Below are 16,951 nucleotides of genomic sequence, written 5' to 3' on the forward strand. Positions count from 1 at the left end.
CTCCTCATTCACTCCCAAATCCTCTTATTCTCCTTTTGTTATCTGGTACCCCAAAATCCGTCCTCTCTCCTTCACCTTCTCTTTGCACACTTCCTCTCTCTCCTGTTGGTCCTCCAAACCGTGTAGAACGTGATCCGGAGCCCCACACCCATCAATGATGAGATGGCCCACCAGCTGTACGTGCTGCAGGTGCTCACCTTCAACCTGCTGGAGGACCGCATGATGACCAAGATGGATCCCCAGGACCAGGTGGGGGACTGTGAATGATGCAGACAGGAATGGGTGGCAGATTGAGGATGGATGAAGGGATAGACAAATGGGAAGATGCCAAAAAAGAGAAGGAGGGGACATCATTATCTTCAAAGGAATTTAAAACAACTGATAAACACAGATTTTGTAGAGTCACCAGTGGCTGAATTTGTATTTCAGTAAATACACAAGCTTTTCAGAGAACTTCACATCCTAAGGAACATTAAAATACATACAGAAACGTACAGCAAAAGAAGAACAGTAAGACAACCCCAATGAAACTGTTTGCTATTGTTTTCTCCATGTTAAGTTATTTAAAAAAGGTAAGTTAGCATTAAAACAAATACTCTATTGGAAGTCCATTTATTTAAATAGCACTTTCTTACAGACATGTCTTGCAGGAATTGTAGAAAGCGATCCAGATCGACTTGATTAGCAATCAGTCACACAAGAAAAATAAATAATATGGTGTGAAAACTTAAAGGATGAGGCTGGTGATATTCTATTTTTCTGTTGTTGTCAACAAATCCCATTGACCATCAATACTTTAATCTGTGTGTCACCTGTTTGTTCCTACTCAAGTCTAAACTTTATAATCTCTTTAGGAAATTGTGTAATTGTTGGGGACTACTTTCAGTGGTCGATTGATACACATTTTGTGATTTTGTGGGAATTTCTGACGGCAGGATGGTGCATGTGGGATTGACTCCAAATAAACTACAGTTCATCATAATGAAGGAACATGTCACCCAGTGCAACGGAGCTCTATAGCACAGAGGAATAAGATATAACAGGTTTTGAATACACAGACAAAACTAGTGGCATTAATTGATTGTTGGTTTTGGTCTTTTCATGGGAGTTGTTGACAGTAAGAAAAATATAGAATATCACTAGACTTGACTTTTTAAAATGAGATATTAGTAAGACAGAATAAGAATAAGCGGTCAGGACCTGCCTGTCTAACTGTAGCCTATTGCATAAGTAACCCCCAACCATGCAGATAGACGGAGAACAATCCCCAAGAAAAGGAAAAAAGAGAGTCACATCTCATCAAGGATCCACCAGGACAGCCGAGCATGATGCAGCTGTCGGGAGTAAACAATCATTAATCTTTATTCAACAGCTTGTGGACAGTTTGGGCCTGATCCGGCCGAGTTTCAGAAACCACTTATTTAAGGTTGACCAAGTAATAAAAACAGTAGCGAGACATGGCTGTTGGCCAGATTGCCTTGGTCCCTCCAGGACCCCAGACAGCAGAGATGAGGCTGAAGCATTCTTAAATTATAAAATAATGAATGGAAGAAAAGACAGATGGATGCTTATGAGCAACACTTTCGTATTCTTCTCTGCATGCGCAGGCTCAGAGGGACATCATTTTTGAGCTGCGGAGAATTGCCTTCGACGTGGAGTGTGAGCCCAACAACAGTGGCAGCATCGAGAAACGCAAGTCCATGTACACCCGCGACTACAAGAAGCTCGGCTTCATTGTAAGTTTGACATGTGTTTCACAGGGTCTCATTAATGCACTCATTCTCTGATGACACTCTCTGGCTACTATACACACGCACACACCGACACGCACGCACACACCGACACGCACGCACACACAGACACACACACACACACACACACACACACACAGACACACACACTGGACTCAAAACTGAGATCAGAAAGGAAATCATGAGCCTGTCTGTCCACATGGGACGGCTGTTAATTGGACACGGTTGTTCTTCACTTCAAAATCTGCAGATTAAAGCGTGTGTGTATCTGTCTATGCAAGCCCAGAGAAATAGTTTTTGAACAGTGGTGGAAGAAGTTCTCAGATCCTAATTACTACGAAGTAAAAGTACTAATACAACAATTTAAGAATACACTATTGCAAGTAAAAATGTTATCAGCAGTTAAGTTTTATCTGCAAAATAGAAATAAAAGTATTTGTTCTGCAGGAAAATGACCTGTAACTAATATTTTCTTATAATATATATTTTCTTATGTATCATATATATGATATTATTAGATTGTTAATATTGATGCATCAATGTATAAGCAGCATTTTACTGTTGTAGCTGGTCGAGGTGGAGCTAGTTTTCACTACTTTACTGTTAGGTATTTTAGTTCAGTGGTTTCCAACCTGTGGGTCGGGCCCCCTCCAAAGGGTCACAGTATAAATGTGAGGGGTCATGAGATGACTAATTTTGGATTTCTTTGTGAAAGACTGGACACTCTTTGAGTTTAGAGTTATTTAAATGAAAAACAAAAAGCGAACCACTGGTTTAATATATAAAAATGTATTGTATTTTATAAACAAATATTTTGTTTGCAAAATCTGAAAAGTAACTACAGTAATGACTCCAGTTGTCAGATAAATGTAGTGGAGTTCAATTATTTTTTCATATAGTGGAGTTGAAGTGTAAAATAGCATTAAATGGAAATACTCAATCCATTTTGAAATACTCGTGTATAGGACGTGAGTGAATGTACTTACACCACTACTGGTTTTGAAGTGTGTTTTCTCTGTTTATATATGTTAATCCTAGTTCACTCTTATTCACTTATTACATTCCTCCTCAGGCTTTTTAATCTTCTCACTCACATTCTCGCGAAAACGTATTTTGTTTACTTTCTTCTACTTTCTATTTTCTCACCTCCCTACCTTCAAGCATGCATGCATTGTTAATGTACTGTATATGTGTGTGAGTGTGTGTGTGTGTGTGTGTGTGTGTGTGTGTGTGTGTGTGTGTGTGTGTGTGTGACTGTGTGTTCTATGCAGTGGTCTAACTAAAGGATAAGAGCTTGAACTAAACCCGCTGTGGCTTTGTGTAAGCACAGAGCTGTTTCGGGGCTCGACCCATCCACACTCCCACTGCAGTGTGCTCAGTAAAGATAAGACAATTGGACTGCATTGTCTCCACTAGAGTGGAGAAAACACACCCTTAAATCCTTAGTCTGCTCTCCATGCTAGACATCTTGCAGCCACACAAACATACTCCAAACACACACACACACACACACACACACACACACACACACACACACACACACACACACACACACACACAAGCCGTAATTCCCTAGATAGATCTTATCACTGCTGAGGTAATTTGTTTGCCGTCTCATGCCTTCAGGTTCCTCAAGTAGTGATTGTTGCACGTGCTGGAATATTTTCACATGTCCACATGAGGGTATTTTTTAATATATGCATGTGCCTGGGTGTCTGTTTCTGTTTTAAGCCTATAAGTCTGCTTCCTGTCAGGCAGAATTACAAAAACTGATGAGGCAGATCTCAGTGTCCTCCATTCCTCTTTCATCCTCTGCTTTCCTTCCTCCTCTTCCTGTCGCTTTTCCTCTTCAACATCCCGTCTCACCTTTTAAACTCGAGATGTGCTTCAGAGTGATGTGTTTGCATGTGCATCTGCGGATTTAATCATCAGTCGACTGGATTCTCAGCAATGTCTGGGTGGAATTAAGCATGATAGACTGTGACAGCACAGGCAGCCTCTATCTGCATATCTCATGCAATATTTAGATGTTATGGGAGGTGGTAGTGTAGAGGCTAGAGGGGCAGGCTTGTTATTGCAAAGTTTTGGGTTTGTTTCTTGAAAGTTTGGGTGTTGGTGGTTTTAGTCCAAACTAATAATTGTGTAGAATTGAATGTCTTTGTGAGCATTTTGCAAAACATAATAATACATTTTTAGATTGATTTGCTGTTGTACCTTCCAGGCAGATAGTGTCAGCCCCATTTTAAGCATCACTGCAAAACGAAAGGTTTTTGGATAATTCAAGACGCAGGACAATTGTCTGAACCTACAAAAGAGCATTTAATCCTTTAGTTTATCTGAAAATCTAAAAATCACAGTGCCGATAATTAGGTAATTCATCACAGTGAACAATTTGTTGGCTTTTTGAAAAGTCACTTACTTTATCATTGAGTGTCAAGGATGGACCGAAAAATCTCCTTAGAGGTGCGTTCAAAGACATTTTGACAACCAGAGAGTCAACTGCTGAAAAAGATTGAAATGGAAACCAGAAGACAAACAAACAGCATTGACTCACGTGACTCATGGACACATGTGAATGTGGTAGTTTGTTGCTTAAAAGGCCCTGAAAACATATTTTCCAGTTAGCATTTTACTCTGAGTGATGGGGTCGAGTCGAGTAAGATTTCTGTATTGCTAATAGTCAGGAATTAAAACTATGTTTTCAGGGACTTTGAAAAGGTTACCACCACCAAGTAGCATACCTCAGAAAATATCAAGCGTCACAATCCACTTCACCAAATTCCCCAGCAGGAAACCGTTTATACGGTATAACTCCCAGTGTGATTGCCTGACTGTTGTTTTGTGCTGGGAAAAAGAGCACATTCAGTGGATTATACCTAAAAGAATAAAGGTTAAAAAGAAATTTGGTAGTGTGTGTGTTTTAAGTACATATCTCCCCCTCCTCCCCCTCCTCCTCCTCTGTTTCTCAGAACCATGTGAATCCAGCTGTGGATTTTACCCAGATTCCTCCAGGCATGCTGGCTCTGGATAACATGTTGTATTTTGCCAGGCACCACCAGGACGCCTACATCAGGGTAAGCTTGCACATACACTTCCATATGCACTTACAAACACACACACTGCTCACTGTGATTTCTATGGTGTTATGTTTCTCCTCGTCACCTCCGCTTGCAACCGAACCTCCTTCCCTCCAGCTCATTCACTTCAAATTTTCTTTCAGCTAAAAACATGCATTTCATGTAGTTGCTCAGCCCAGACAATTAATTCCTTTCAGTGTCAGTCCCTGACTCCAAGCATTTTGTCATTTTTACATAATAGTCAACATGACTTTATACCCCTGGGTAATAGACTTGTAGATATAGTACAGATTTTGTATCAACCGCACGCATGCAGGGGTTTAATCACCACACCTGCAAATCAGTGAGTGTGTGTGTGTGTGTGAACTAGTGTGTATACAGTGAGAAAAGAGATGTCGTAGTAGTGCCGATTCAGCCCTTATCAGTCGTCCAGAGGGAGAAAACACAGCTTCCAATTTCCCAAATTAAACTGTCACCAGCTAAAATGATTGGGACCTTGATGGCCTCATTTATGGCGCACTGCCACCATCCACATAATTAGAGTGAATTTTTTGCTGTTGAGATTTCATTCCAGTTTTTTGGCTTCCAAGCAGGTAGTTTAGAGGGTCGGGGAAGGTCAAATAGTGACTAATAGTTTCAACCATAATGAAAATGTTTCTGGGGAAATGACCTTCAGTGTGACAAGCCAGCATGGCAGTGTAAATTCATGCAAATATATTTTATATCTACAAAGCGCTCTGAGAGTGCAAACCTCTGCCAAGGCCTTAAAATACTCAGAATCTGTTCATCTGTTTTAATATCAAATGATTAAATGTCTGTAAAGCCTGAAGGATTTGAACATTTCTGTCTTTGGCTAAAAAAGACACTGTGGCAATGTGTGCCGCTACCACCCGGTGACACTGAGACTGAATGGGATGAAAGCAACACAGTGCAATATCCCATAAAGATTCTTCACATAGAGGCTTTGATCGGGTCCAGATCTACATACCTATTTTTAATATTACGTCAAATCTGGGAATTATAGGGCTTTGTACAAGAATGAGCTGAACCAAATGTCAGACCATTTCTCCTCATGACTCAGTGGTCCTGATATTTCCTGTCTGGCTCATTTGATTGTCTGTGTTTCTAGATCGTCCTGGAGAACAGCAGTCGAGAGGACAAGCACGAGTGTCCGTTTGGCCGCAGCAGCATCGAGCTGACCAAGATGCTCTGTGAGATTCTGAAAGTGGGCGAGCTTCGTAAGTCCCGGCAACCAGACACACACACACACACACCTTTCTCTCGCAGTGTACTGTTTCTGGCAGTTCTCCTTCCACTCACTTCACAATATCTTCAGAAAAAGCATGTAGACAGTAGAAAGAAATTGCTCAGGGACTCCTTTACCCACACAAATACAAACATCCACACACGAATACTCACAAGTACACACATTCCCTCCCTGTTAAGATGAAAGCAGCCATTATGCTCAGTAATTGTGCTGCTGGGAGTTCATTATTTAGTGATGCACCTCGCCCCCATTGAGCCCCTTTCAGCCTAATATACCGCCTCTGGGAGGCACACTGCGCAGAGAAAGAGATGCTGTGCCCACGTCCACTCCAAATTGATGTGCCCTTTTCATTTGTCTTTACTTGTTTAAATGGGCGAGTTGGTCTCAGTTCTGCTCCAGACTGACCCCTGCTGCTCCCTGTAGGGAGGGAGACGGCATTCTTAGCTCAGTTTAAAACTGATGTGCCCTTTTCATGTCTTTTTCTTCATAAAGGATTTAGACTTTGCTGTATTGCAGGGTTCTTCACTCCATCTGCAAATTGCAGCAAGGACATTAGACTTTAGTGTCCACTCCTGTATCTCTGCCTTTTAAAAATACTGTCATCCAGATTCCCTCATTTGTCCTTAACATTGCTGATAAAAGTACCAGGCTAGGTTTCAGTACAAGATAAGAAGCATATTGTTGCAATTTCTAAGCATATTGTAATTTTCCTGTCCTTTTTTTTTTTTTTTTTTAAATCTGCTCTTATCTCTGCCAGACTCTGCTCTAATGCAAAATGTCTCCACTTTCCTCCCTGTCCTCGTCAAATTCTAAGCACATAGTCGGCAAAGGCAAATGGATTTAGATATTTTAACCAGAAAGATGTCTACGCTAGTCTATTACACAGAGGTAGTTACCGACAGGTGTGCCTTGACCTGGAGAGACGGGGTGGGTGAGTAGAGGGTTTTAGTCCAGCTGAGGGGACAGGTGGGTCATGTGAACACATACTGAGCTTTTAGTTTTCCTTATTTCAGTGATCTGCTGGCTCTTTCTTCCTAATTCTGTGTGTTTGTGTGCATCTAGGGCTCTCAGGGCTTTATTTTTATTCCGAGTGTCTCATTAGTTTTTATACAAATGTGCGCCACTGCACATGCCCTTTTGATCTTCTCCCTTAGCGGACTGAAATTGCTTCCCTTTAGTCTCTCTTAGAAATATCGCTTTGACCTCATTCATATCAAAATGCAGATTAAGCAACCAGACTTGTCCCAAAATAGGGAAACATCTTTATCTCTAAGGCTTTTTCTAAGCATGTAGTGGAAGGCTTATGCAATACAGCTAAATCCCTAGGACGAATGCCAGGCCATCATTATGAATAAGACTTTGTTTTTGAGAGACTTGCTAGTTTAAATAAATAGGGCTGGAGCGAGCGCAGGATTTCTTAACTTACTAAGATATGAACAGAACACGCAACCGGACCTACAAATTCTGCCCCGACATATTGTGATCCTCCTGGTTTCCATGATAATCTTAACATTTTCAAAATGTTTCCATTAGCAAATAACATTTTCTATTATTATTATTATTATTATTATTATTAATGTTAAGATGAAGATTGTGTTATGTTGTGACACTGCCAGACTGAATGCTGGAGTTGAATCCTCGCTGTGACCTTGACTCGTAGTCTTGGGCCTTTTTATTCCCAGTGGCTGTATATTGTGCCTTTTTTTTACTGAAGCTGCTCGGGAGACTGAACCCAACATTAATATTTATGATGTGGTTTAGTGTGTGTATGTGTGTGTGTGTGTAAAATGGGAGGGGGGGGCAGATAAGAATTGGTAAGGTGAATCCATAACCTGCAGAGAATGACTGTAAGAATGATCTGTATGAGATAACAGCTCATGACACGATTCCTGTATACGCAAGTAGGTCATCTATAGGCGCACAGTTAAAAATGACATGCAAAGGCAATAAAATGAAACAAATCACTGGGGACAGGAGAGGAAAGACAACATTTTGATATATTTGTATTTACTGCGTCCCAAATCTTAATGTCCCCATCCATCTTTGTCATAACTCCAGTAAATATTTGCACAGACTCGCACTCACAGATTATTATTGCGTCTTATCCTTATGGGAGGAAGCCAGTGTGACCCAGAGCAGTCATAAGCTGCACTGCAACTTCTCTTGTAGAGAGCTAAGTGCATTTTCATACGCACCCCATTAGCACTGCGTATATTAACATGCATTAATGAATGTATGAGTAGGATGAATGTAACGTGGGCCAGGCAGGTGTTGTAAATGCTTAGTGAGTAACGACTGGTCATTAGAAAAAATGTGTAAGTGTGTGTGTGTGTAATGTAGGGGCATGAGCGTTTTCCCAGAGGATAGTAGGGAGAGAAATGAGTCGGCTCAGCTCTACACCGACTGTCATCATTCAGTTGATCTTTCAAGAGGGAAACAATGAAATACCTGACACTAATGAGGATGTTGGAGGGTGTGTCAGTGTCTCTGTAACGTTTTATCAGTTGTGATAGTGTGGTATTTGAGTCAGAATAATATTAGAAACTGTGGTGCATTATTTCACCAATAACTTGAAGTGTAACAGTGACATTGCAAGTTGGGTTTTTCCCTCCGTTCTACATATGAAATACCTAAAATACATTTTGACTAACAAAAACTGACAGGCTGGCATAGGGATGACATTCTTGGTCGGTTAGTCCACCGCTTTAGTCCAGACTATAATATCTCAGTATATCTTTCCATAAAATCCAGCACAGACATCCATTGTTCCTAGACAATATAACCCAATTACCTTGGCGATCCCCTTTTCCTCTAGCACCAGCATGAGGTTGACATTTTGTGTATTTTAGTGAAAAATCTTGACAGCCATAGGCCTTTTTTTTTTACAGCAGCCATTTTGACTTGTTATAGTAGGAAAAGCACAGGTGTTACAAATAACGTTAACAATGGCTCCATTCTATTGACAGTGTAATAGTGAGACAGCATGTTCAGCTAAATGGAATTCATCCATCATTCAATTTATGAATTACACCAATGTTTCTCCCACTGAGACATGTCAAAATGTCTTTCCATGAAATCTGGTACAGACCTTTATGTCCCCCTCAGGATGAATATCTGAAAAACTACTGACATACCATCAACCTCAGCTCTACTTTGTGTTTAGTGCTAATTACCAAATATTAGCATGCTAAACTAAGATGGTGAAGATCATAAACATCTGAATGTTTATCATCCTGTTAAACAATAGCATTTTAGCATTGTCATGAGCATTGTCGTGAGCATGGTGTAGCATGCTAATGTTAGCATTTAGCTCAAAGCATGACTGTGCCCAAGTACAGCCTCACAGAGGTGCTAGCATGGTTGTCGACTCTTGTATCGTTGCAAATGAACAGCTTTCATTTGAATCTTGTGAATAATCTTATGTGCTGCAGGAGATGCAAAGCGTGTTAGACCGAGTTGATGTAGCTGTCGAGGTAACTGTAGCCTTTTAAATGTTTCATAGTGCAGAGCAAAACTGTGACGCAAAGCTGCTGGTGGACACTTCATTAAAAGCAAACCAGAACACAAGCTATGTGTTGTCTTTCAGAAACTGTTCCTATAAAAGCAGTCCAAACCCCTGGTGCAGAAAAAAGTAAATTTCGGCTTCTTCCTTTTTAAAAAAAGAAGAAGAATATTTTCCCCTTTTCTTGTCCTCATCCCTTTGTGGATGAAGGCAGAAGAAAGAGACAGCGGATTAATGGTGACGGCGGTGACGTCTTAGTGACTCATTTGCTCTCTCTGTCTGTGTGAAATGCTAGTACGGCTCTGACAGGGGCCAGACACTCCTCCTGTTTTCTCACCGGGATGAAACACAGAGGGATTCTGGATTTGCCAGTAGCTGTTGAAGTTGCCTTTCTTCCCCGCTCGCCTCTTCAAGCTCTCTTTCTAGCTTAATTTTTCTCACTCTTCATTCAGGCTCCCTCTTTTTTTCCCTCTCTGTGGGTCTAAAGAACATCTGTCCCTCTCAGACTTGTAATCCTTTCTCATGCTTTCATGCTCTGATTTTCTCTTTTTCTATCCTATGAATTTTACAAAAATGACACCAATACACACACAAGTAGCATCTTACCCTTTTTAAAATAAATAACGGACATGCCACTCAAGAATCTGCTCTTTCTGGTCAATGGTTTTCCTTCCTTTCCAATTTAGTGCTATTCTTGTTTTTAGACGCTTTGACATTTTCCCTTGGTTGTTGTTGAGATATTTTATTTCTATTCAGATGTGGTGTTGAGAAAGGAGGTAAGGGAGCTTGTTTGGTCGAATCAGCTGTCAGTGCTTCTAGATTCTACATAATTCACAGCACTATCCAGGTGTCAGTCTTTCCGTCCTCTCTCGGTTTCTCCCCTCTCTCTCACCTTCTTCCATTAATTCACACCCTTTCTGTTTCTCTCTCTCACTCTTGCGTTTGTCGTTACCCTGCGTCAGATCCTAAAAGATTAATTGTCCCACCATGTTTCTGCTGAAACACGGGGCTTAATGGAATCTGCGTCGGTGAGGCGCCAAGCCATGACTTTTCAGACTCTCCTGTTTAAGCTGGCCCATGGAATATTTATGAAGTTATTTAGAAAGGGCCAGGCACGGTGAGTAATGGCCCTGCTTGGTGATTCACGGTGTGGCATCTCGTTGCTGTGATGGAGAGCTGGGTGGCGAGCCGTTGCAGGTGCAGGCATGGACACACACACACGCTAATAGACGCACACATGAAACTCAAAAGGAGACCAGACCCGTGCATGTTCAAGCACACACACACACACAGGCATGTCTGGGCAGGCTCCAGACTGACAGTCACAGGATGTCTTTACTGTATATTTGTGTCTTCCATCAGCCAAGGTCAGAACAAAGGGCCATGTTCAGCACCATAGACAGCTCCATTGTACGTCTTACCCCATGAGCATAGTACACTTAGGCAATACATCATGTGGAATATTTGGATTGATTTTCTACTAAGGCATATTTATTTATTTTATTTTTTCTCTTCTCAAGGACATTATTAAGGTTTCTCTCTTCCTTTTCAGTTGCTTAGTTATGAGCCTCGCATCAGAACATAACCCTTATAATGGCACAATGGTATCTTTTTAAAATTTAAACCATATTTCCTATAAACTCTGTTGCTTACTGTCAACGACTCTTCATATGTCCCATCACCTGCCATTACTATACAATCTAAAGCTCAGTATGTGCTTGACGAACACTAACACAATAATACTGTATGAAGTGAGCCTACAACATATTTTAGGTCACAAGTAATACTGGTCAAGAGCAGGTAACTTGCCTGTCACTGCGTCCTATGTAGACACTGCCGTGATATGCAAGTCTTTATGTGTGTGTGTGTGTGTGTGTGTGTGTGTATACAGTATGTCCAAACCCAGCAGGTAATTCAGAGTCATCCAAAGTCATTAACTGGACAACTCCCACTGTAATGACAATCCTGAGTTGCCTGCTGAGCTGCGATAAAAACACAAACTCACACATACACACATAAACACACACCTGAGAAAGGCTGCAGTGTGAGACTGAAATGCTGTGATGTGTTTGGACCGGCCCATAGTGTATCACTGAGATATAGTTTTAACACACACACACACACACACACTGACACGTACCGTACTGTACACACTCACAGTCATGGTCACAATGAAATGTCATGTCTGGACGTGCACTCATACATTAGGGCTGAAGAGTAAATAGCAACCGGAAATGTCATATCTCAGATTCTCGGACTGTGTAATAAGTTTTTAAAAATGTGCTAAAATGTTTCAATCTTAACGGGTAAAAAAACAAAATCTTTCATCAGTCTGTCTGAAAAGCTGAACATGATTCAAGGGCTTTTGTTCCACTATATGTAACATTAATATCAAGTTATTCATTTTCATTATTCATTGTTTCTCTTTAGTATTGAACAACTAAAACACTACTTCAAGCTGACTTGGAGCACATGCAGCTGTAGTTCTGCATAATTACTAAAATCTAAACAAATACACCTTTTAAAAACAAGCCTATATGGGGTTAGTGTTCCAAACTCAATAGACTTTAATAGGATTAATTACATTTCTGACCCACGGTTTTTCATTATTATTATTATTATTATTATTTCACATACTGACAAGTCATTACATTATCCAGTAATTAATGATACATTAGCTGTTGCTCAGGGCAAAATATGAATATGACTTTCGAAGAGGTTGCTTCTGAAAATCTCAGTGTTCATGTTCCATATTTGTTCTTAAATCACTGGCAATTCTTACAGTTTTATGAAGGAAGGGCAGGCTGAATTATAGCACATGAAATGTACCTTTCATGATATGTTTGTGTCCTGTCTCATGTATCATGTATCAGTTTCACTCCCTCTGTAAGCAGTGGCTTCCACGAATGATATATCAGTGTGATGAGAATTTATGTCCGAGATCAAATACTAGTATGCTAACATTGGTGTTAGCCGAACATTAGCCTAGAAACTGATCCCATTTGAAATGACTTGTTAAGTCTCAAGGTTTTAGCTGCTAATCCCTCCCGCAAGTCTCCCTCCATGAATCATGAACGAAGTGGATGATGGCGAGAGGAGGAAAGGCCAAGCGTGGAATTCCAAGTATCCCTCAAGTCGTGACATGAGGATCTATTTGGCAGTCAGCAGCCACTTCACGCTGTTGTCAGTTGCAGCCTTGTGTCAAAGGGGGAGCGTTCTTCAGGGTTTTCCACTTCGTAGCCTCAGGCATACACCAGCAAAAGGTTTTTTAAATTGGAGTGCACAAATAACAACAAACTTGACAGATGGGTGCTTGAGAATCTCAGGTTTTGAGCATCCTTGGTGTTTTTCAGACACTCCTGTCAGCTCTCAGCGACTCTTGGTGGACTGAAGTGGTGCGGTGGATGAAACACCACCCAGCCGATGACAGTGCTGCCACTCTCTTTTTACTTGCATGTTTTCTCCAAGGAGCTCCTTGGATATAATTTCCTATCTCACCAAACCGTCCCCCTCACTTACACACTCAAACTTCTTTTTGCAGAAACTATACACTGTCCTCTTAACAAACTCAAGCTGTTTCCCCGAAAGGCCCCTTACTAGCCGACCTTGTCAAAGATGAAATCAGACCGAACACTAGGCTACAGACGCACATATAAACACTGTAGTTGATGAAAGTCCTTGCTGAGGAAGCTCATAGAAGTTGTTTACTGTAGTAAAATTCCTTTTTATATAGTTTGATACAGAGATAGATACAGAACGGAACAAATCTGGACACACAAAAGTAGTGACAAATAAAGGACAATGTAAATACAATGTAAATAGTCTAATTTTAACTGGTTTATAATAATACCTGTGTATTATTTTTGTAGTATATATAATTAACATGTATGCACATACACAGGCTGTGTTTGTGTGATTCCATGTGCATGTGCACATATGTGCATGTAAGCTGGAGAATTTTCTGTTGTTGTTGTGATTAAACAATTCTGTTCCTGCATTTGGGCAAAGTCGGACAGATTGTGTGTGTGTGTGTGTGTGTGTGTGTGAGCATGACTCACACTGTCTGATTTGAGCTTTTCCTCCAGAAGAATCTGGCACGAGGTGCTTATTATAGTCCGTACTGTAGCCGCCATATCTGATGTGTTGAGATAAGGAAGATGCGAGTTGTGTTTTGTGTTTTTAATAAATGCAACCTGGGGCAGCTCTGACTTGATAGAATGCTTACAGCTAGATGCATTTGCACAAGCCTTATTGTATTTGAGAAAATAGGAGTCTGTGAGAGCAGATGTACTGCTAAATGTGTTGGATGCGTGTCTCAGTCCATAGCGCTGATGGATTCGCTGCATGCCTCCCTCTGTCTTATTTTCCCTTCTCTCCATCTGCTGTTCTGCTATCCCTCGCTCTCCCTCTGTCCTCTAATGCATCTTGACCATTGTTGGGGCCTCTGCATGCTAAAATGGTTTAGTTACATAATTAGAAACCACAGAGGAAATAAGGCTTTGACTTTTCCCTTTGAGTTTTCATCCTCATCTAATCACGGTCCTTCTTATGCTTCTCTTCCTCCCTGGAATGAAATACTTGGTGTAAATAAACTCAAAATAAGTGAAAGCAAATTCAATCCTGTGGACAAATAGTTCATTTTGTGAAGCATTATACAGCTCTCTCCCATGCCTGTTTTTTTTTTTTTATCCCTCATTTCAACTTGAACCAGTGACCTCATTCTTTTGGCATCTTTATTTAATGATCATTACTTTCAAACGATACTCATATTTTTAGAGCGAGTACAAGCCAGCAGCCCTGCTGATGTGGGCCAAACATTAACTGATTTATCATTTCACATTTCACAGATTCCAAACCCCAAAAAACTGAGACATTACGTTTTGAGGTGACATATTTGGCCCAGAATACCCTAACAGGGCTAGCAAGTTGTTTATTAGCTTGTAAGCTAATTAGGTTCCCTGTGGAACTCAAGTACTGAAGTGGTTCCCGCATTGCTAGCCAATTTGATATCTGTTTGGCCAACTGAGTCTCTGTATGAATCGTCCCTTAAGGTGTTGAACCCATGGGTGTATTTATGTATGAGAACTACAGACCATATTCCAAGATGGCGCCCCATTTATTTAAAAAAAAAAGTGGGCGCATATGCTGGAAAACGTTTTCAGGATTCTATGTTTGTGAGACCATGGCACATGATGAGCCTAGAGTTTTTCCCGGCCAGCTACCTGCACACAATTAAGGCAAGAAAATTATTTTGTGACATGACATATTGGCTCAAATTGTGGAAACAAAGAGTTACAGTCTTTTCTTTAGAATTTTATAATTGAGCATGCAAAAGAAGTCTTTCTGGGCTCGTAACCTGCAATTTTGGCCACTGTGACAGAATTGCTGCACAGCTCAGCGTTGTTACTGGAGACATGTTGAAGTGAAGGAAGATCTTACCCACTCTGAGTATGACAGTCAGTGAAGATGACGGTAATTAGATTTGGTTTGCTTTGATAAATGACATTACTATAAGCTTATTTGAGCCTTATGTATATATATATGTATATATACATACACATTACCAGTGTCTGTACATTGATGCTGTGGTGTTGTTTGCTGTAGCATGAGAAGCACACAGTCAGCCTGCTAAGTCATCCAGCCAGCCGCAGTCTGCATCTGTGTGTACCTGCTGCCTTGGCATCCTGCACACACGCAAACAGTGACTGGACCGGAAAAAGATGGTGCTGACGCTGCTCGCTGGACACACACACGCAAACACACACACACACACACACACACACACACACACACACACACACACACACACACACACTCTCTCTCTCCCCTTGTCACAGTTGGACATCAGGGCATGCTGGTATTGTAATTAGAGTGAGGATGACACTTTTCGCTGTGTATTCATCATGTGGCATAGCTGCAAGGTGACTCTGGGGGTTGTTTCGCTTACTTTGCGCACACTCATGGACACACATACACACAAGCAAATACACACTGGACCTTGACAGATGTCACGTCTCTCTCTCTTTCTCTCACACATACACAGAGATACACAAACAGACACACAGCTGCACACACATAAACTTTTAACACACACGCTTAGTCACCGCTCTTCTCCCGAACTCAACCGTGTGGTGGCCGGTTGAGTAATTAGCTCTTTAGTTGACGTCACAGAGCCCTCAGAGCCCTCACGTTGAATGGATTTTGATGAGAGTGTGACAGGCGACAGCTGTCCCACACTCAGTCGCACTCGCATTCACATACACATGAACTGAGTCGCATATTCACTCCAGAGAGATGACGGTGACCCCTGACCTCAGCCCAGCCACTCACATCCCAGGAGATAGATGGATGGAGAGAAAATGAGAGGAGAAAAGAACTCTGTACACCCTCTGAGTTGCCTTGCCGTCATGATGATATTGTGTGATGTTGTGGAACATCGCTGTACCAATGTGTCTAATTTAGTCTTCAACCAATGACTTGGAACTCCTCTCTGCCTACAGAGCTTATGACACGTTCACATCATACTGTTCAGACCGTAATCACGAGCAACCGAGGCGGAAAGACATCAGCCTCCCGAGTTGTAACTCTGAGTCATAAATATTGTGAATTTATTTCTAACTGTGACAGTGGATAGTCTTACATACGTGTCTTCAAACGGGCAGTTACATCTACCTAAAATCCAACACTAATACAATCGATTCAGCTCATTTAAAAGGAGCTACACAACATTTGTTTGTCTGTGGATTCACGTCAATGAACCGTACATAACAGAGCAAAAGTAGGCTATATAAATGATGTGACTACAAGGCTAGCAGTGAGGGTAACCATCTGAGAAAAAATGCATGAACACTCATTTTGCTATCATTGTGTGAATGCAGCGTTAGTATGGGCAAGAGATTCTTGTTCTGCATCAGAAGTAACTTAATTTGAAAGTTGATACCTCACGTCATGTTGAAGTGTCCAAAACACATACTCCCTGTCATGTCCAGGGGGGATGTTGTATAGTAGTTCTCTCAAGAACAAATAAACATTTTTGTGTCACAACAAAGGAAACAAGTTCTGCCACCAAATCATATCTATTTGTCATCATTTTGTAGTGACACATGGTCATAAAGTATTGCACCACAGAGCATCGAGTTCTGCTGATCCATGTGGGCATATGGTCCGGCATAACCTAAACTGGTCATCACAGTGTCCTGTTACCTTCTTTATGGGTGGCACAGACACTGAACATCTGGCTGTGCAGATGGATGAAAAGCATACAGGACAAAGAAAACTCATTACAGCCCCATTTTCCATCCATCTAAATTGTCTGCTGTGGACCCATATGCTGGGCCACAAAGAGTCGTAAATT

The 16,951-nt window shown here is 41.2% G+C and overlaps 1 protein-coding gene across 2 annotated transcripts in view; it reads left to right on the forward strand.

Annotated features, from left to right (window-relative positions):
- elmo1 (engulfment and cell motility 1 (ced-12 homolog, C. elegans)) overlaps nucleotides 1-16,951 on the forward strand; it is a 98,315-nt gene that overhangs the window by 47,409 nt on the left and 33,955 nt on the right. For both annotated transcript variants that reach the window (XM_070921262.1, XM_070921263.1), the window contains 4 exons: nucleotides 127-249; nucleotides 1,608-1,736; nucleotides 4,721-4,825; nucleotides 5,958-6,066. In XM_070921262.1, the coding sequence (XP_070777363.1) occupies nucleotides 127-249; nucleotides 1,608-1,736; nucleotides 4,721-4,825; nucleotides 5,958-6,066 (466 nt within the window). The remainder of the gene's footprint in view (nucleotides 1-126; nucleotides 250-1,607; nucleotides 1,737-4,720; nucleotides 4,826-5,957; nucleotides 6,067-16,951) is intronic.

The sequence above is a fragment of the Enoplosus armatus genome, chromosome 16 (assembly GCF_043641665.1).
Source record: "Enoplosus armatus isolate fEnoArm2 chromosome 16, fEnoArm2.hap1, whole genome shotgun sequence".
Taxonomy (NCBI): Eukaryota; Metazoa; Chordata; class Actinopteri; order Centrarchiformes; family Enoplosidae; genus Enoplosus; species Enoplosus armatus.